This window comes from Tympanuchus pallidicinctus, unplaced genomic scaffold, assembly GCF_026119805.1.
Source record: "Tympanuchus pallidicinctus isolate F22 unplaced genomic scaffold, pur_lepc_1.0 scaffold23, whole genome shotgun sequence".
Classification (NCBI taxonomy): domain Eukaryota; kingdom Metazoa; phylum Chordata; class Aves; order Galliformes; family Phasianidae; genus Tympanuchus; species Tympanuchus pallidicinctus.
This window is the reverse complement of record NW_026294740.1, coordinates 7,668,713-7,689,864: the sequence shown is the minus strand read 5'-3', so window position 1 is coordinate 7,689,864 and position 21,152 is coordinate 7,668,713. Positions and strand designations below refer to the sequence as shown.

The window sequence follows — 21,152 nt, the reverse complement described above, 5'->3', positions numbered from 1 at the left end:
ATGGTATCTGAAATCCTTTCCATCCCAAACCATTCTGTCATTCTATATTCAAATGATATGCTCCAACTCAGAGGGCAGTGAGGAACTGGCAGTGCTGCCCGGAGGGGATGCAGATGTTCCATCCCTGGGGGCACTCAGGACTGGGCTGGATGGGGCCCTGGGCAGCCTGAGCTGGTGGGGGACTATCATGGCAGGGGGTTGGAACTGGATAATTTTAAAGGTTCCCTCCAACCTAAACCATTCAATGATTCTATGACTGGTTCTATGAGACACAAAGGTTTGGCATTCCTTCAGGGTTTTGGGTTTTTTTTTTTTTTTTTTTTTTTGCTGGAAACTTCACTGAAGTTGATTCTATTTCACATTTCTTCTACCTCTCCCTTGCCCTGAACACAGCCCTCAGCTCTAGTTTGAAGACTGAAAGAACCTTTGCCAATGGCTGCACCATGCTGCACCCATGCAACAACAGTAAAACACTGCAATTTTTCACATAGATGCAACTGGAAACTTTTGCTGCCTTCTTTTTTTTTTTTTTTTTTTCCTGGTTTATTTTCTCCTTCCCGTTGATATTCCAGTTGATTGTAGAACTGATTTGAAGATAATGTCACTGCAGAGGCCACTGTGGAGGTGACATTCCAATTGTGATGTCAAACTGATGGGGGTGACAGTACCTGAATGTCAGAAGGGTGGTTAAAAAAATGTCAGAGGAAATCTGCAAATATCGTGTTATCATGTCAAGATAATGTCAACGCTGCTCCGCCGCTGTTTTAATGAACACCCCAATTTGGTGTCAAAATAAAGGTGCAGAGGTGCCAGATCAGATTAATGAGGACAATCTGAAGCAGTGAGTTAAGGGTGAAGGGTGAGTGTGGGAAAGGGGAAGAAAATAGAGCTGAAAAATATTCTTTCTAAGTAACTGGAATTGAAATGAGAATTTGCCTCTTTGGCAGCAGCTGGAAGTTCTTGCTGCTGAGGCAGCCCAGTGCTGGGTTGGACCAGCTCTGCCCCAAACGTTGGCTTTCCAGGGGTGGCAGCACGTATCTCCCTGGCTGAAAGAATTATGTTTCAAATGGCTGATGGCACTGTGTTTTCTGAGGCATAAAAATGCTATCATGTCACACGGAGGGAAATATTAAAGGCTTACATTTCTATTTCTTAACTGGAGCCAGGAGTTCTCGTGAAACTGGAAAAGCCTAATGGGAGCAGACTTGAAAGTGGAAAAGGAGTGCATTAACAACGTAATGCCTTTTTCTTTTGAAGCAGTCTCTTGTTAGATTTCACTGGGCATCAGTCAATCTTCAGAGCTGCATCCTGGCTGCAGACATGAGTGCGTGTTTGCAAATGTGGGCATAAAGAAGTGCTTTGGTTGCTGAGGAAGGAAGTGCTAATGATCATGCTTTAGACTAATTACATCCTACAAGGGCTGCAGGAGAGGGAACTCATTGCTGCTTTTGTTGCTGTAGATTTTTATGTCTCTTCCAGTGCTGGCAAGGATCATGCCTGCTGCTCTCATTCAGGTACTCTGATCTGGATTGTTCTTCAGAATTTGCCTTTTTTAATTTTTTGGGGGAGTGGTGGAAGGGGGTGGTGGAAGTGGGGTATGAATTTTGTTAAAAACATCCAGGAAATAAAGAGAATGAATATAAAGAGAATGAATGAAATAAAGAGAAAAATTCACCCTTCCCTGGCCAAAAAGTGTGATTTGGTGCCACTGGTTCCTGAGAAAAGGAACTCCTTGGTTGGATTGTTCTCCCACAGGCCCTGTTCTCCCCAAACTTTGTGGGATTTCTGGACAAACATCCAGTGAAGCTGAAACCCAGAGGGGTAGAAGGGCAGCAAGGAATGGCTCTCTCTGTCTCCCTGTGTCAGCTGGGCAGCATTTGCCTTCAGAAATCAATATCACATGAAAAATAAACAGAGCATTAATGAGGACCTGTTGGGAAGCAGGGAGGGCTGTAATTAGCGGCACTTAGCAGCAGCAAGTGAAAAAGTGAAAATGACACTGTCATGTTTCTTCATTATAGAAAATGATAAATGATGTCTCGTGACCAAGCGTTGCCTTTTTTTGTCCCAGCAGAGGTGTTGGCATGGCTCTGCTCCACAACATCTGCACCATTCTGCATTTTGTGCTGACTGACCTCTGTTCACCATGAGGGCATTAAGCAGGATCTGCAGCTCCCTTCTTGGAGAAGACTCTCACCAGGTGACAAGGGCTGAGGGTGGAGCAGATTGGGCACGGCCTGAGGCTGAAATCCTCACAGACGGTGAGAGCAAAATGGGTTTTTTAATATTTTTTTTAATAGAAAAAGCAGCCTGCTGCCCATCTGCCAGCCCAGCAGCCCCATGGCATGCAGTTCCCTGCGGGCTCCAATCCTGTGGGCAGTGCTTCCCTCTTGGTAGTGCTGCCTGCAGTTCTGCTGGGGCTGTAAGATGAGGTGTAGAGCACTCCTAAGTCCATTTTATTTCCAGCACCTCCCATGTTGATTCATTTTCTCTTTCCTGAGGAAATACCACATCCTCCTCTCTCTACCCTTTTCCACTTTCTACAGCCATAAGGGCTCTACCTTGGCTCCCCTCTCCACAGCCTCCCTGTTTGTGGTACCTTGTGTAGCTGTGAGCACTGGGGGCTGCAGGTCTCTTGGTGTGCAGGCACACGAGCAGCTTTCTATTGAAAGACCATCTGGAGGTGTAGGACATAGGAAGGGAAAGTTAAAAGAAGTATTTGAGGAAGACACTCAGCCAGCAACTAAAGAGTGTGCATCATCTGGTCCACATTCAAGCTGGTAACGAGAATCTTAGAATCTAGGAACTAGAAGGTTTTTTCTGAAGTTCCTACCCAAATGTTTGGAAGTGTTGAAGAGGTGGTTTATCCTGGGTATTTCTTGGTCTCTATGAACACAAGACTGTCCATACCCTTCCAGTAACACTAACTAGCTGCTATCAAAATAGGTAGAAACATGAAAAAAAACAACAATGCAGAAATTTCATCTCAGAGAATCTGGAAGGTGAGAATCTATATATCTTTCTCCAGGCAAACCCAGATATACATTTAAAATGGTTTATTTAAAAAGGAAGGATTAAGTACATTATACACGGTTGTGATTACACCAGCAGAACTGAAGCACAGTGGCAATAACACATTAGAACTGCAGACAGAAATGCAACCTCAAGGGATGTGATATATTAGCCCTTGTGGATTTGTGATCCATACAGAAAGGAAATATAAAAAGAGTTTACTGTTAGTAGTACGGGCACATGAAGTGATTTCTCCTATTCTGTATGAGAAACCAGGAGGAGAGAGCTGATGAGATACCCGAAATTTGTTTCTCAGAAAATGGAATCTGCTCCAATGGCATTTCTGCTGTTGCGGTATGCTGTAGGCTATTTCCAAAGGACCGGCTGTTGTTAATGATGGGATGATGATACCTGCAGGCCTTACTGAGAAACCAGGGCTGATCTGTGTTAGATGCTGTCCGGGGATGAACAGAGAGGTGTGGAGAAACTGAAGGTTTATTTTAAGCTATCGTTGAGTGCTTTCAAAGTCCAACAGCAATCCAGCGCATTCTGATCGACCCTGTTCACCTGGAGGGATGCCACAAATCACTGTTTTGTTGGAATCAGAGTTTTCTCCAGGAAAAGGGATTTATGGAGGATTTTTATTTTTAAATGGAATTGTCGAATGTCACAGCTTGTTTTTGGCTTTGGCTGAACAAGGCAGTGTGCTGCAGTCTGACACAAACCATGACTTTTGGGATATGAAATCACTGCCCTGTCCTCCCCCAGGATGTGCATCCCAATCCCCATCACCTCCCAGTGCCTCGAATCCCTGTCCCAGCACCATCTCAGGGACACAGCCCCACTCTGAGAGGATTCAAACACGTTTACTCCAAATGAAGATAAAAAGAACAAAACCAAGGCGCAAAACGAACCTCACACTGTCCACTTTCTGTTCAATGGACATGAGTTTAGAACAAACAGCCTATATCTATCTCCTGGTTTGAAAGGGAATGGTTTTATTCTTAATTACAGTAAACACGGATGGGACTTATTTCTATTAGTTTATTAACACAGTGGGAAACAAATAGTTCTGGGAAATTGCACTTGAAAAATACATTGACTATAATTAGATGTAAATTAATTAGCACTTAGTATGACGCACTAATGAGACAGAAGGTTTTTTTCATTGCAAACTTCTACTTCTATCATAGCTAATCAAAGTATTTTAATATTACGAAGTCTCAAAAAGTAGGAAATAATTTATTGTTTGAAAGCATAAAGATTCTTGTAAAAAAAACCTTTCATCAAGAACTTTAATAATTTTAGAATTCTTTTACGTTGTCCTAGCCGAAAAGTAGGTAAAAAAGTTTTCTCATCTGCCTCTGTTTGTGTATTTTTAAAAAGCTCGTGTAATACCTTTCTCCATAGTGTGTTGATACAGAAAGAAGCACGGTGTTTTCTACTTCTTTTCAATAGTTCCCATCACTCCGTTCATATCAGCTCTCAGAGTTCAGAGGTCTGAAAAAGGATCCCAGCAGAGTTTTAACCTGAATGGAAATTCTTAACAAGCGGGGATGAAGGCTCCAGCCCACCTCCGCTGGATGGTTTGCCAAAATCATGCTTTCCATCATCTGCTGCCATGAGGGCAGAACAGAGCAAGACAGCGACTAGGGGAAGACTTGCGCTTAGGACTGAGCATTGTCTCGGTTCTTGCAAGGAGAGAGGGCCAAGCAGGGCTTAGGTGGGAGGGAGAGGTTTGACTTATTGGGTTGTTAAGGCAGCTCCCCCAGGGCTTTGCTGGAGGACTTGGTTCCACTGGCTGAAAGCCTCGCATCCAAACCACCATTGCATTGCGATGCCGCGGCCACCACAGGGTGAGTTAAGACTAAGGAGGTTGTAACAGCTTGGCTGAAATCTCTCACTGTCAGCTTCCCAAGTCATGTTCTTTCCTTGTCATCACTTCTCTAGTCTCCAGGTAGAAAAGATTTTCAGGGTGAAAAAGATGGATGTGTTCAAAGCAGCCTACAGGAACTGGATGCTCCTCTCTCATTGCAACTAACTCGTTCAAGGGGAACCTGGCACCTCGTTCTCGTATGGCTTGGCTGAATGATCACTAAAAGAGATGTGAGTACTGTTAAATTGAATTACCTTCAAGTCAGGACCTTGAGATATGAGAATCCAAGCCTAGGTGTAAAAACAAAAACAGAAATTTAAAAGAAAAAAGAATTCGAACTCTTTTAGAAACATATAGAAGCAAAGGGTGCAGACCAGTCTCCCCCTTAGGAGATGCATAGAGTTTCCTGTGGGCTCTCTGCACATAAGTAGAATCATCATTACAAAATAAATTAAATTAGGCTGAACCATCATTTCCATCTAAAAGCAATTATACCTTGCACCATGCGGCACTTATTCATAATAAAAAGAGTTTAATAAATATCTCATAAATGGTGATTGTTTTTTGTTCCATTTCAAAAAACACGAAGTCACCATCCGTTCCGTCAACGCTCAGCTCCCATTGCTGCAGGATGTGCTGCTAGTCCAAACGTATCAGCTTCTCATCTTCGTACACGTGTTGCTCAGATATCTTAGTTTCCAGTAGCGTTAGTGTTGCACTTGTGAAGCAGTAAGGAAATGGGGGCTGTGGTCGCAGGCTCAGCCCTGCTCCTCACCCTGGCTGCACGCAGTCCGCAGGGGCCTGCTCCTGGCAGACAGCACTCAGCACCTCGCCGGATCAGGCACTAGGGCTAGTCGGAATGAGAATTCAAGTTTTCTAATTGTTAGGCAAGAAATGATATTTGCAAAGATGCTCAAGTCCCACCTACCTTAGTCCCTCCCTTGCTAGGCGCTGGGCAATGCACCCACCCTGTTCTCCCCACCCGTGCTGCCCGGAGGGGTTGCCTTCCACCCCCAGGTAGGAGACCCCTGGATGCCCCATCAGGGAGTCTGTAATGTTCAGCACATGAATGATCTACGTGTTCAGTAGCGCAGGTCAGTTTTAGATGGTGTTGTCTTCAAAAATATCTTCTATATATTTCTTTTTTTTCTTTTCTTTTTTGGAAGAGGCAAAGCTCACACTGTGTCAAAGGGGAGCAGATCACTGGAGGACAAGTTCATATCCTTGGGCTTGGTTGTAAATTATAGTTGCCAGTTTGTAGTAAGGGATCTCGATTTAGAAAACAGTTGTACAACAATTCTGCGACCCTTGAAACACACTGGTGGCAAGTCCTTTGCAGCTTCTCCAAGACTTTGTACACATTACAAAAGTGCAGGGACATGAACTACCTTCATCTCGTGACACCAAGAACTGAAAGAAACAAACTCCAAATAGCTTTGAAAAAGCTACAAGCGTGTAACATCTTTATGTTGGTCCATAGGATCCCCACTTGCTGCCTCAATACATGCCACAGTTAAAGAGGTGAGAGGGTATTTTAACATCGCTCCTTCTCTTTCATGACAGGTCTGTTCTGATATTTTTTCCAAAAACCACAGGGAGGGAAGGAACTTCAGACTGGTGTTGTTCTCCTGTTGACCATGTTGACGTGGAGTCCTTCCTTAAATTCCTTCTGAAGGAAGTTGTGGACCTGCAGAAAACTGGCTTCTTGGTCTGCGTTGTAGCTGGCGGCCGTTGTGACCTTCAAGGGCTCTCTGGACAGAGTGTACATGGAAATCTCGTTCATGGGAATGGTGCTTGCTATCTTCATGCCAACCGGGGAAATGTCTCTAGATGGAGAAGGCTCTGTGGATCGAGAACTGGACCTGGACCTCCGCCTCCTGTACCTGTAGCTTGGCATCCTGGCATAAGGAGAACTGGAAGAAGTCTTAAGGAATTCCCTCTTGGTCTTAAACCTCAGCTCTTTGTTCTTCTCGATATAAATGTTCACAGCCAGAACACCTATGGTTTCGGCCACGATAAAAGACAAGGCTCCAAAATAGAAAGACCAACCGTAGTTGTAATGGTTCTTTTTGTCCTCATCTCGCTTATCACTTGGGTCACCTGCATTGCTTGATATGTAGACAATGATCCCTATGATATTACTTAGTCCTAGAGAGAGAAAAACAGAAGTCAGCTGTCACGTGGCTGGGAAATTAAAAAATTCAAGCCATGTTACCTTTTAGACAAGAATATTTCTAAGACTATGACCAGGAAATTTCATTACATTACATTTACTCTTAACTATCCGAAGATTTCGTTTGTCCTTGAAAAACAAAGAATGTCGTTTTCACGGTTGCTTGAAAAGATCTTAAAGGATTCAGCAGGATCTGTCCCCATTTCTTCACTGACATGATGAGAAAGAAGTAGCGTATGGGAACTTGCTAATATTGTTAGTAATAAAAATACATTTTGAGCTCAGGGCTATGGCTGTTCACCTTCATCAAGACAAGTTCTCTTCCACCTTGCTGAATTTCCATCTGAATGCAGCATGCTTAATGTGAGCTTCAGGGAAGTCTATTAACAATGTGGATGACTCTCTTGGACGTTTCTAATTTGGAAAGCATACTCACCTAGCATAGGTGAAGTTTTTCTGCTCTCATATCAGAAGAGGAAAAAAGGGCCGGGATGTAAGAGATGCCTGATTCATGCTTCCATTCAGGCATCTTGTGTTTAGTACATTTTAAGTAGAGCAAAAACTGGATGCTACAAGCTTTAGCTTCCTGCAATTTCTTTTTCAAGAAAATGATAGTTTCTCAAGAATTCGCATTTTGAAGAGCTTCAAAAACATTTCTTTTTCTTGAGAAATTTGCCCAATATGAGGTTGGTCATGCCCTCAACCCAGGAAAAGGATACAGGAAGAGATGTGTCACCCAGTTGCTCCATGTGAAAATCAGCCCTAGAAGCAAAGCTTTGCAGCCAGCCAGAAGGCTTGACCCCACTTGTTTTCCTTGTGCTTGCCTTCATCGGCAACAAAAACAAGATTTCCTGATTTGGATATGAGCAGCTCAGCAGCATAAAGCTGCAGGAGCACATGACACCCACCTGCAAGGAAAACGGCTTGAAAGAACTGGGATTCTGGGGAAGAAACTCAGGAAATTGAAGAACTGTGGATGTGATACAGTGTCCTTCTCTCCTAGGTGGGCTGGGAATCACCCCATGGTATTTTTGGCCTGGCCAGGTCATGCTGGGTTTTGCTGGTGGCTTCCCCACAAGATGAAGCTGCACTTATGCATATTTCAATCCTAAAAGGCAGCCCTTCTTAAGGACTCAATTTAAGGAGAACATACCTGCTGCGACAAAGAGAATTCCAGCGCTGAGAATAATGTTGTTTTTGCTGTTGTAAATCCTCCCTGCTCCAACACAGAGCCCTCCCAGCAGCAGCAATATTGTGCTTAGGATGGGGAACACACTGGAGGCACGGACAATGCCTGCAGGGGAGATAGGAAGCAAACACAACAGACAGTAATCATTTCAGATGCCTCCTCAGGTGCTGCTGTGGAGACTGCAAAGTCTCCAAACCCCAAATTTTGCTGCAGTTACCACTGATTCTGCATTTGTGGGCAGGTGTGGGGGAGCCCAGGTGGGTGGCCAATGTAGAAGGGCAACCTTCATTTGAGCAACATCAATCTCTCGAGTTTCCTCCTAGGAAATCCGATGTTTTTGCCTTAATGTGATGCCACCAGAACATTTCTGATGAAGCATGAGGTAAATGACAGCCAGCATCACGCAGCGGGCAGCACTAAAATATTCATGAACTGGTGATGAACTGTGCACTGTTTGGGGACAGCCTCACCAGAGGGTCTGCTGCTGTGTGTAAGGTGAGCAAAGCACGGCTCTTGGAGTTTGCAGCATTTGTGTTAGCAGTGAGATAATTACTCCTTTTTTTTCTTCTTCCCTGTTGAGTATTTAGGACTTTGAAACCTTTCAGGTTTCTAAGGAGGAAATTTTAACAAGTATATCTCAGACGTTTGTGTTTCATTTCCTGACAGCTAAATGGAGTCAGTTAAAATTCCGTGTGCTTCAGCCCGTTCATCAGTATGGGCTATAAAATCCCCGCACAAGGATCTAAGCCACTGATTCTAGCCAGCCTTCAGGCCCTATGGGACGTTATGGGGCACTATGGGGCAAGGCAGCAGCTGAAAGTGGAGCAGGCAGCACTAGTGTCAGGACATGCACAGGGAGATGGGGGACCCCCAGGGCTGCGGGTACGAGGAGGGAAAAGCTGCCAGCAAACAGCATCTGGGGCCATGGGCTGCTGCAGTTCCCCTCAGGTGCCATCTTCCTGGGGACACACGGTGCTGCTTCTCAAGGAGGAATGGCCAGATGCTGCTGCTGCTGATTTCTCATTTGACTTCTGATGGCGGTGGCGTTGCTAATTTAGTGAATTGCTTTCTAACGATTCCCCTGGTGACCGGTGGCAAAACTCCCACAGATTGCAAGAGGAACAGGGCTGGGCATTTAATAACAGCAGTGCTTTTGTGTGTGCTGCAAAGCCCCCGGGAACCCCAGCGACAGGCCCTGGGCTCATTAGGATGATGCAAACATAAAGCAAAGAGACAGTCCCTGCCTGGGAAGCTTGTGCCCGTATTGATCTGCCACTGTGTGAAAAGGACATCTCCTACCAATCCTGGCAACGCTGCTGCACGTGTTCTTTGCTGACAGGGAATGTTCTGGCCGGATTTAACCCAGCTCAGTTGGGTGCTTTCCTGTTTAGAATGAGTTTTGCAGTAATTGGCAAACCCAAGGTGTGAGGGTGTCAGGTCACCGATGGATGCAAGCTGAGTGCTGAGAGTGCATTCTCTTGTGCTGGGTGCGTCCCCGTGTGTGGTCAGAGGCAGAGGTGCTCTGACTTTTGGGTCAGTTTTTGGGATTGGTTATCAGAAAAAGACTCTGTGCTCATGGACACAGAAGCATCTCAAATCACTCCCTATTCATACCCCAACAAAAGGCAGCATAGGATTGAAATTTGCTGTGGCCACACTATCTGCTTATTTTTTCCTATACTTCATCTTCAAGCTGTTTATAACAATTTGATAATGACTGTAGCCTACTCCAGGGAACGTGCTTTAGTTGGGGGTTGGACCGGGGGATCTCCACAGGTCCCTCCAACCACTACAGTTCTGTGATTTCAAAGGACTTCTCTAAACTGCTTCAGTGACAGTATGAGAAGAGACTTGACAGACGTGCCGTGCACATGGGGTGGGTTGTATCACATCTAGTAAAAAGCCCCAGAGGTAATTTTTCTTTATGAGTTAATTAATGTGAAGAGAAACAAAACATATCATGTTCTCTTGGGTACGATGGCTACTTTCAGCTCTGGAATTTAAAAGGAATACTCATAGGTACCATGTAGAATTTACGTATGTCTCCCAGTACTGGTAATAAAATGACAGCAGATCAAAAAACATTAAGGGAATCTGGGCTTTGCTCTCTCCCCTGCTTTCTCCTTGTTTACCATCCTGTCCGTTCGCATCGGCCGTGCTCTGTGCACTGGCACCTCAGGGAAGCATTGCATGGGCTGTGCCGTCAGCCACGAGGCTGTGCTTGGCCCCACGCTGCCTTCCTGCTGCAAGCAGCCACAGGAGCTGAGCAGGAGGGCTTACAGCTTCCTTGCACGTGTTTGCAGTCACTGCAGCTGCTGCTCCTCTGGTTTTGCAGGGAGCAGACTGGGTGAAAGACTGCAGAAGGGGTGAAATCCGGACTGCTGCTCCTACTCATGCCCTGGACTGAAGTTCCCTAAGATTAGGCATTTTTTCACTGATTTCAATAGGATTTTGAACTGGGATGCTCTGCTGGTGCTATTTTGTTCACATTAATCTGAAGTCTAGGCCAGGTTGGTATCTGCAGGGCAGGCTGAGAGCCCATGTGCTGCTCTCCCAGGAGCACAGGGTGCACACAAGGTCGGGTCAGTGCCTTCATCTGAGCACAGCGTGGATGGGAACTGTGCTTTTCTCTTTGCCTCCCTGAGACAAAAATTAGGGCTGTCCCCAGCCAAGGTCTTGTGCCGAAGAACGGCTGCAGGTCCTGATGGCTGATGTGGGGACAGGAGCTTGCAAAGGTGTTGCAGAGGGGACAGAAGTGGGAAGAAGGGTCTCATGCCTCTTGTGAGCAGGATGCAAACATCCTTGTTCCTGTGCCAAGTTAGACGAGATCTGTCTCTCATTAGATGATATATACATTTACATATAAGCTCATTTATTCTTGATTTACATACATAACCTTCCAGTAATTTCTAAATCATTTGCATACATTTCATTTGAAGTGGCAGTTTTCCTTCCTGGAGTTAAAGCAGAGGTTCCTGCTATCCGTGCAGAGCTCAGACCTGATGGAGCAGTGGCTGCATCCCAGTGTTGCAGGAGGTACCAAGGGTTGTGCCAACTTGCTTTTAAGGTCTGTACTTAGTGACTCTTGAAAGCAGCTTTTAGGATCATCAGTCGCAGTATGCTTACAAACAATTCACCCATCTCCTGTCTTACAGAGCGGCTGTAACTGTTTTTCCCATCCCTTCCTCCAAACAAAAATGACATAATGCACTTTTATCAAGGTGCTGCTTAATTCATTTTTCCTTTAAAGTCCTTTTCCTAATGATGTTTCTTTCCTAAAGCTGACTTGGCATCAATTTGACATTAGTTCCAAGGCTTTGTATGAAAGATAAATGCAACCGCGCTCACACTCTGCAAGCCTGCCTTTGCCCAAGCACTGCAATCACGTCACCCCAGCATCATGACTGATCTAAATTGACAAGAGGAAAGATGAAAAAAGATCTGTGTTTTCTGGTAAGCACACTTTTCAAAAAGCCCTATTTTTCCTCCTTCTTGTCTTAGTAAACAGAAGTTGTTTCCCAGAAGCGAGCAAAAGGACAGAGTTGTTCTCTAAATGGTGTTTCAGGTAATTAATAGCGGTGTAATTGAGGAGCATTTTGCCTCGCTGGATGTCTCAGCCAGCAGCCACACTCATTGCTCCCTGAAGCTTCTTTCCCAACACCTTGTGTACTGCAGTTTCTTTCTCTTGCAAAAGGCATTGCTTTCAGCTTCGCTGGGCAGCTCTTTTGCACAAGAGGAACATCAAGGTAACACAGCTAAGGGGAGGGGAAATCTAACTCAGATTTTGCAGGATTCATGAAGTTTCACACTCAGGTTTCAAGATGTTGTATCTACCGAGGGAGCCATGGTCAGGAGGAAGGCAGAACGAGTGCCATTATTTCAAGCACTGTGTCAGTGGATGGAAGTACTTCTGTGCGGGCTTTCACACCAGCACAGAGCATCAGCGACCAGCTGCCGTGCAGGGAAATTGCAGCCCACATTCCTGCTGAGATTTTGCTGTTATCTGCAGGAATTTCAGCTTCCTTTCTAAGCTGCAGCAATTTCACTGCATGGGAGGTGGTTTGGAGCAGCTGCAAAGGATGAGGCTTGCATAAGGGCTGTGTTTAAGTGACAGGAAAAGCTTCCTCATGGGCAGGAACTCACTCCTCAGATTGCTTTTGCTACAGGAACCAACTAAATGCTCCCTCTGTAAAACATCCTTTCCAATCTGGGAATGCTGTTGTTTCCATTTAGAATGTTTCCATGTAATTTTTAAGAGAATGGGTGTGAGTTCCACGCGTGGAGGAAATCCTTGAAATAGTGATCCCTGAGGACTGGGCTCTTGCAATGAATAGTGCCTCTCTTTGGCTCCTAGTTCTGTGCACCAGGTGCTGCTTTCCAACTTACGGAGAAGGTATTCCGAGCTGTCATGGTCGTAGTCATTGTCTTCAGGGAAGTGGTTGATTCGGAAGCAGTGTCCTTTGTAGATTCCTAAATGAAAACAAAGCAAACAACACATATTCAAGAGAAGCAGGTAGAAGTCCCTCCGTCAGCTCTGCTTTACTCTCCTTCCCTCTTTCTATAGAGTACTCTACTTGTGCAACTAATTTGCCACTGATGTTTCATGCCATCAAGAAACCATCTCTTAGGTTATGAATTTGGAGCAAGTTGACCAGAAGCTCAGCAGCAGGAAAGGACAGCCAGGATTTCCCTGTTATTCTCTTAACTCTGCCACTAGTATCCTTGAGTTTTTTAATCTCTCTATGCTTTATTTTCTCAATGCTGTTCTTATCTTTGTAGGATACCAAGTCTGCAGAGCTGCTTTTTCTTTCTAGCATAGCTGTCCCTGTGGGTCCCTGCCCCACATCATGAGTTACACTGGGCACCGGAGCCATGCTCATCCCCGTGAGCTGCTGCTTTCCTTATCAGAGCTGCTGGATGTTGAACTGTCTGCTGGCTCTTCAATTGGAAAACATGTCCATAAATCTCCTCCTGCTGCGACTTCAACCTGCACGTCCCCCTCTGAAGGTTGGTTCAGTTCTTAATGGCACATTTGCTCAGCTAGCTGGTAGCCCGTGCAGGAAGCCAGGCTGTGAGCACGTACTCCTGAGGCCCACAGGAACAATGCCAGGTTGGATGGGTGAACAAGGCAGAGCATTCAGCACTTTGTCCACCTGCATAAAGGTTTGCTTTATAAAAAGTGTTTTATCTTACTTTCTATGATTACGCAGAATCTGCAGCCGGTCTCAGCCTGGGTGCTGTGCCTGCTGCTGCAGGAGCTGCATGGGGAGGTCCGTCTGAGAGCTTCCTGCAGCAGCGTGGCCCTGAGGTGTGATCCTGCCTTGCTGCTTTCATTATTCATTAAGCAGCGCTTTGGTGCTCAGGAGCATCCATCACCCTGGGGGAGTTATCTTCTGCGCTGGAGTTTTGGTACTTACAGCTCTAGCTGGCAGAAGGATTTAAAAACCATCACTTAATACGACTTTAACAGAAGCACAGCTGCAGTCTGTAGGATATAACCGTGGATTTATTTCACTACCTATTACCAATGATTACAAAGATCTCAAAAGAATTACTAATCCACGGGATTTCAATTGCACCCTCTGAGTGTCAACTGCAGGTTTGCTACTACAGTGTATTTAATTCTTCCAGCAAATGATAGATCTGCTCTAATTGTGGGAACGGCTCTGGCTTTCCCTGTACAGCGTTTCAGGGGCTGTGAAGAACACAGCAGGGCTTCTGGTGCAGAAGGCAGTGCCATGCCAGTGCAGACCCACTGAGCACATTCCCCTCGTGTCCCCCTGCCCCAAATTTGGGGCTGCATGTATCCCAGCAAGCCCAGATTTTAAAGATCCCGCTGTTTGTTTTTATGGCAGCTCACACAAGGAAACCTCTCCCAGGATAACAGATCCTCTGAGATGGGATGGGTATTTCTACGAGCCTTTTCACTATAATAGGCAAAATTAGAGGAAATACATTCAGAGTATGATTTATTTTCCTTCCTGTGCAAGAAGAATAAATAGAAAATAGTCCTCTCATGCTAGTATCCTGTGGAAATAGGCCTTTCAATGGCACTCTGCTTCTGTGCATACAGGTTGGGTTCCTGGGCAGGCTGCAGGTATCTCTTCAATAAGTTGTAATTCAGTTGATTGAATTTATCTGGAGTTGGTAGAAAAGCAGAAGTTTCACAGGGAACAGAACTCTCACAATTGCTCCTTATGAAGCTCCATTGCCTGGGCATGGGCAGCAGCCCAAACAAATGTCCTGCTTCCAGAAATTCAATTAAGAGACACAAAGTCTGCAAAACCAAATTCCCCAAGCCTCTGGTGTCTGCAGAGCTGATGGATTGTGGGAGGGTTTCAGCCTCCGTAAAATGGCTGTATGTTATTAAAGTTTGGAATGAAATGGGCCCCTTAGCAGAACTTTCTCCTGCAGTGAGGCCATGGAGCCATCCCTTCCACTGCAGGGCTGAAATGTGCCAGCAGGACAGGGGGGGTTGGGATTAACAGTGTCTGGCTTTCTCCTGGGTTGTGGCTTTGACCCTCTGTCCTTTATACCCTGAGCCTCTCCCACCAGGACTAGCAGAGGTAGAAAAAGATAATCTGTCCTAAGCAGAAAATTCTAGAAGAGCTTGAGAATTCCTTTTCATTTGCAGTTTTTAGGGATATAGAGGTTGATCATTCTGACCAGCCACAGTACATGGCTGTGAAACTTGAATCTGTATCAATGCCTGGGAATACAAAACATTCCTCCCAGTCCTTTTGCTATAGTTGAGATCATGGATATTGGTTCAGGGTTCTCTCTAGTGTCTGTAATACTGGATAGCTAATGACAGCAACAAACTGGATAATTTTTTTCCATAATCCTAATAGGTGTCATGTAACTCAGTGACAGCTCATTGAACCCTCAGTGAGGCTTGAAGTTGCTATCAAGAGCTCTGATGATCTACAGGGCGTGGAGGACTCTTTAGATCCCTACAGCATCAAAAACGTACTTTTGCCAGGATATGTAAGAATACTTATTCTGTATTTTTTTCATAATGATGGGCTTTGAAACTCAGATTTGGAACAAACTCAAAGTAGCCAGGCTGGAAGCTGTTGAAGCAGTGGTTGGTATTTAAAGCACAACATCAGTCATACTTGTACTTAAACACAACGATACAAACACCCTCCTTCCCTCGAGATCCGGCAGCGTACTCAGTTCCATGTCCTAACAGGTAAAGCAATGCAAAAGAACAACAGCCGTGAAACAGAAGCAGCAGAAAAAGGAAATGGCTCAATTAACTTCAGCAACTACCATTCTGCAGTGTCTACCCAAAGTAGGAACTCCTGGAAGCTCTTCTCGAGGACTTTGTAGGGCATGTCTCGAAGAAATGCATAGAATCATGGAATTATTAAGGTTGGTAAAGACCCTGCGACATCTCAAAGCCCAACCCCAGCCCACCTCCATGCCACTGCCCACATCTCTGTGGTTCTGGAACACCTCCAGGGATGGGAACTTCCCCACCTCCTGGGCAGCTGTGCCAATGCCATTTTCCACACCAAGATGTGATGTGGAAGGGAGAATTTTTGTTTGCATGAGTGCAGGAATACAATCTCTTACATCCTTTGGAAGGGAAGATGGAATATTTAACTCATAACTCTGTATCCACTAGAGAGAGATAAATAAACTGCAACCACTGCCTAACAGATATTAAAATATTGAGAAGCACTTCTGTATACCTCTTGAGAGTAAGATAAAACATCCCACCGAGATGCTGTAAGTATTACGCCTTTCTCCAAATGATTACTGATATGTTTAAATGATGCTTTTATAAATACAAACATTATAATGCATTTTTTTCTCCTCATAAGAACTTCATTCTGAATGTAGAGCCAAGACTCAGGATCTGGGCTAATGATGAGGAAGAGGCAAATTTTCTGAAGTGCTGCTGATGTAAGAATGTTTTTTTCCCTTGGTTGCTGCATACTTAGCTGGCATTTAAAAACTGAGAGTTGTTTCTGACTCGGCTTCACTCTGTGTTCAAGGGCTTCTTCCATAGGATTAGCACTTCTCAACCCCACTAAGTGTTCAGATACCTATAATTAGAGTGTGATGTACTCAGATAATATGATAAGGGGGTAAGCGTAGGACCTAATCAAGATTAAGCTTTGTTTTGGGCTTTGGGATCTCAAGTTCATTGAGTTTTCAGCAGTAAATCAAAGTAGTGATCTTAACTTATGACAGCATGCTGCTTTTCCTTGCTCTTCCTCACATATTCCTTCAATAACACAGCCTGTACTGTTGCAGAAGTGTTCAGTGGGGCTATATTTTTGGATCACTGAGAACAATAATGCTGTAGGAGGCAAGGTCTGATCAACCTTGTTTGTTTTTTTTTGACACTGGATGCATCCTGTGATCACATCACTGCTGGTCATTCCATCAGCCATTGGTTTCAGTCTACCATTTCCCATGGTTTGTCAGTGACAACATTCCCTGGTGGCCTGGAAGTATTTGCACAGATGAGCTCTGGAAGACAGAGCACCTCACGTCTGACAGCATTTGCCCAAGCTGTACTTCTGTTCCCCATCCCTCCCCCGTAATTTAGAGAACCACACAGCAATGTCTTTCCAAAGCATACTGCTCTGTTGTCATTTAAAATAGGTTTCCACCATGCAAGATGCTAGCAGCTTTGCAGCAGAGGACCTTGTCTGCAGGGTACTTCTGTCAATAGCAATTTCCATCTCCCTGCTCTGAGCACGAGCTTTCGGGAGGCAATATCTGATAGCAGTGGGAGACACATGAGGATAAATGGGGCTAGCTGCTGCCTCCTTCTCCATCAGCAGCTTCTGCAGAGCTGGTGCTTGGTTAACTATTTCGTCTACCAGCAGTCTCACCCACCCTGTTGGTAAGACTGCAGTAAAACAGCAGTTTGGGGACTTATTCGTGCTGGCTTCCTTGTGAGACACCAGGCATTTGCTGCCTCCTTGGGTCAAACTCTCCTGCCAACACACCACATTCCTGTAGGTCTTGAGCAGCTACAGATACCCAGAGCACACCCACGCACACTATTAATAGAGTAAAGCAGAGTTTTCTCCTTAGGGAGGGTCTGTCGACGGAATGAGCGCTATGAATGTCAGCTGCAGAAGTGGTCGCATGGCTGCACCAATTACCTGCAGGCAGGTAGGGACAGCGAGCAGCTGCCCAGCATCACACGGAGCAGCTGACTTCTTTCTGGCAAACGGGGGTCTTCAGGGATGGTTTGAAGACGTGTAAGGAAATGACTTACAAAGATCTTCTGACAGCACGTGTTCCCAGAAACAGGGGTTATAAGCTGCAAGGAGCTGACTGCGCATTAAAGGGAGGGCAGTTGGCAGGGAACCACTTCAGTTCTGGAGCAAACCATTAGCCTGATTTACTGCAACACTGGGATGTTGGAATGTTTAGCTGACAAGCATTCTGAACGTATCAGCACAGAGCAGGCTGACTGAGACCATCCCAGCCCTCTGTCAGCCATGCAGAGTGGGGATTTGTAACAGAAGGTGCCTGAACACAGCGTCCATCCGAGCAACACCACGTGGGACTGGGTTTCCTTAATGGTACAGCTTTGCTCTGTCTTTGACCAACGTGGAGATCCTCTATTTATAGGGAGTGGAGTGCTGGGGCTGCCAGGAGAGCACAAAAACAGTTCAGTGCTTTTTTTTCCTTAGGAAGATTTCTCTGCTGACAACTCCTGAAATCTTTTGCAGTGCTTATTTGAGCAGTAGTGAGCAGAGGAGAGCCGGCATGCCAAAAAATGTTCCCCTCTGCAAAATTTACAGCACAGCATCTCTCTCTGTGCTGCGTTCATTTCTTTGATTTTCTACCAGTGCAACCCCACTGCCTCACTGGACTGACACACAACAGCAAACGCAGCCATTGAATTGACCTTCTCATCATTCCTCTTGTAAAATTACTGCTGCAGGGAGGAGTGGGTGAGGCATCTCCTTTGGCTTTCAAAGGAGGTGATGGTCAAATAGAGGCTGCTGTGGGCCTGCCCTCTCCACGCTGGCCACGGGGGACAGAATTAGATTTTTTCCCTGTAAATTCGCATGTTCTCTGTTCGTTTGTCCAGAACTTGATGATTTGTCTCATGCTGTTTGCTGACAGTTTCACAGGTTTGTCCTTAAGTCACTCGAGCAAGCAGGCTCCTATGAGCCTGTGCCAGAGGATGCTTAATGCTGTCGCTGCAGAAGAAATCATGAAGTATTGATGCAGATCGTGTGCAAAACACACCCCAAGTGAATTTGCTACCCCATACCGCTGCCTTCACTGCCAAGGGGGATGGAGCCAGCGGAGGAAAAAGCCCTGGGAGGTTAAACACTCATTTACTGGGCGTCTGCCTTTGGCCATGACAACATCCCAGTGAGGCTGGAAACTTGAAGTATAGGTTGTTTTTGAGCCAGATGCTGGCTGACACCTCCCAAGTCCTGACAGTTAGGGAGATTTTTGACCATTTGACAGCTTGTATTTTTGTTTCCTCCTGAAGATGAGTTTGATGAGGAGCAGTGTTTGTACTTGGGGTTAGTGTCATGTTTTTGCCATGGTAGGTCTTGCTTCCAGAAAATGCTCAGTATCTAAGAAGATGGATAAATACTGTATTTCTTGTTGTGGGGAGCTGAACAGCTAACTTTTAAGGAGCAGAGATGAAGGGCCAGATTCTGATGCCAGTGTTATATATATATATATTCACCTTGTAACAGCGATATTCAAATCCTTTTGTTTGCTCCCACTCTAACAAAATGAAAATTATTTTAAAACGTTGAAATGTATGAAATTTGCCCCACTTTCTTCCTTAGGAGCTGTCAGCTCCAACAAACCCTTTGGGTTCTTCTTTTGATCTATTTTCAATTGTTTGGTGGGCAAAGTAAAACTACTCCTACAGGCTCTTCCTTTTTAACTTCCTGCTGTGACATGAAGGCTCCCTCCTGTCCCTCCGTGCTGCCTGCAGACCCTCTGCTGCTCACTGCTTCCCATCCCTCCTCTTGCTGCCATAGGAATGACTACCAGCTGCTCTTGCTGCCTGCTCCATCTTGCTCTTCTTTCAAGTTTAGGATGGCAGTGCATCATCCTGGTGTGCTTTCTCCTGCAGTGGTCTCAAAACGCAATGGACACGTAGGAGAGCACACTTCACTTGGGCTGGGAAGACGTCTGTTGGTGAGTGATCCCTTCTGGTTACAGCACAAACAATAGTGCTCACTGAGCAAATACTGACATGCTGCAATCCAGCTCACGATGCACTGGTCATTGCTGTGTACTATCTGGCAAAACAGCTCCAGGTTCAGGGTTGCCTACATGAGAAAGCACCCAGGGAAGAGCTTACAGAGGCTTGGTTTCATTCATGAAGGCATACACAGCCTCAGCAGCCAACCTTCTGTCTTCAGCTAGGCAAGTATCAAAGAAGTTGTGGATTTGTATGCCACAATACAAAATGAACAAATGCAGAAATGATGCTTTGCCAAAGACTGCTTTAAAATTCTACGACGGCCTTTTGTTCCCTTATAAGATTTTATCAGGGACCTTGAATGATATTAGGAAATCTGTGGCAACAAAACTCATTTCCCGAAGATTCACCTCACCTGCACATCTGGGAGCTAATAAAACACAGCACAGAGTCTGGCTGCTGTCCTTTGAATTCTCTTCAGTCATTACAGAACTGCTGCCAAAAGTACTAAGCGTCCTTGTGCTACCACAATGAATACCAATGGTATCAGGGAAATGTAGGGCAGCAGCAAAGTAGATAAGATTTGATTGTATGTTACACATTATTTTGCGCTACCTCATTTCCATTTTCTTCGAGCACCCCTCTCATAAACCAGTATTTTGGCCACAGAAGTTATGACAGAGGTTATTCAGCAATGCTTCTGTTCCTTTCCCCAGCTGCCTTTTCTCAGCCAGGCTGCAGATGAAATAGTGCACTGCATTATTCCACCCCAGCAGTCCCTCCGTGCGATGCTGAAAACCATCTTGTAACCATTTTCAATTTCTTCCTTATTAACTATATCCATTTGTGCAGTTCTCTTGGCTGGCAAGTTTGGGGGGAAATTTTGTGCGGTTCTGTGACTTATGTGTCTTATTACGTTGCCCCTTTTCATGGACCTTATTGAAGGAATGCATTTGTGGCTTTTTTTTTGTAGGAAGAACCACTGACGCTTTCTGCCTAGATGTTTCGTGTTTTGTAAGTCATCTACATAGGAAAAGAGGGGCAATTCCTCAGCCTGGGTACGAACAGTGCTGGCTATGCTGCTTGAGGAACTTTTTGCAATCAGAGCTAACTTAGCCCTGCCACAGTAAGTGTTCCCATGCCTGGCTCGGTCCCAAAAGACTGTCAACGTTTCTGGTTGTCGTGGGGTTGTTAACTCACTTTTCTGTCTGCTTTTCTACACAGACAACGGCCCCACTTTCTGCACTCTGCCTTCACACCTCGTCTCATCCTGCGTCTCACGCAGCACTCCTTTATCTCAGCAGCCCAGAAACTTGTCTCACCACTCATCTCCATCCTTTGCTTTGCTGTCACTTTGCCAAGACTGGTTTTTGGTGGCTCTGTAATCATTCTGTTAAAATCATTGGGAGGTTGAATGGAAACCTCCACTCGTTTTCTACTTTCTACCTTGGCTAAAATTGGTCTAACATGCCAGGAGCTGGTGTTGGGTGAGCAACTTCACCCAGCATGAATTCTAACTGTTAAGAATTCAACCTCCAGCAACTTTCCTGCTGTTTATCACATTCTGGTCCAAAATGCTTTGAATTAAAGAGGTACTTGGTGAACAGTTGGCACAGTGCATCAGAGAGGCCGACCTGTTACTGTAACTACACAGTGGCCATCGTACCTCCAACACCTCAGACAGCAGTGGGAAATAAAATGTGCTGTCCTGTATGCTAGCTAGGATTCAAATACATCTTGA

The 21,152-nt window shown here is 45.3% G+C and overlaps 1 protein-coding gene across 1 annotated transcript in view; it reads right to left on the bottom strand.

Moving 5' to 3' along the window:
* Positions 1-6,011: 6,011 nt before the first annotated feature.
* CACNG4 (calcium voltage-gated channel auxiliary subunit gamma 4) overlaps positions 6,012-21,152 on the bottom strand; it is a 35,809-nt gene continuing 20,668 nt past the window's right edge. Inside the window, exons 2-4 of the mRNA XM_052688120.1 lie at positions 12,637-12,720; positions 8,215-8,355; positions 6,012-7,036 (exon numbers count right to left, since the gene is read on the bottom strand). Of these exons, the coding sequence (XP_052544080.1) occupies positions 6,498-7,036; positions 8,215-8,355; positions 12,637-12,720 (764 nt within the window). The 3' untranslated portion in view covers positions 6,012-6,497. The remainder of the gene's footprint in view (positions 7,037-8,214; positions 8,356-12,636; positions 12,721-21,152) is intronic.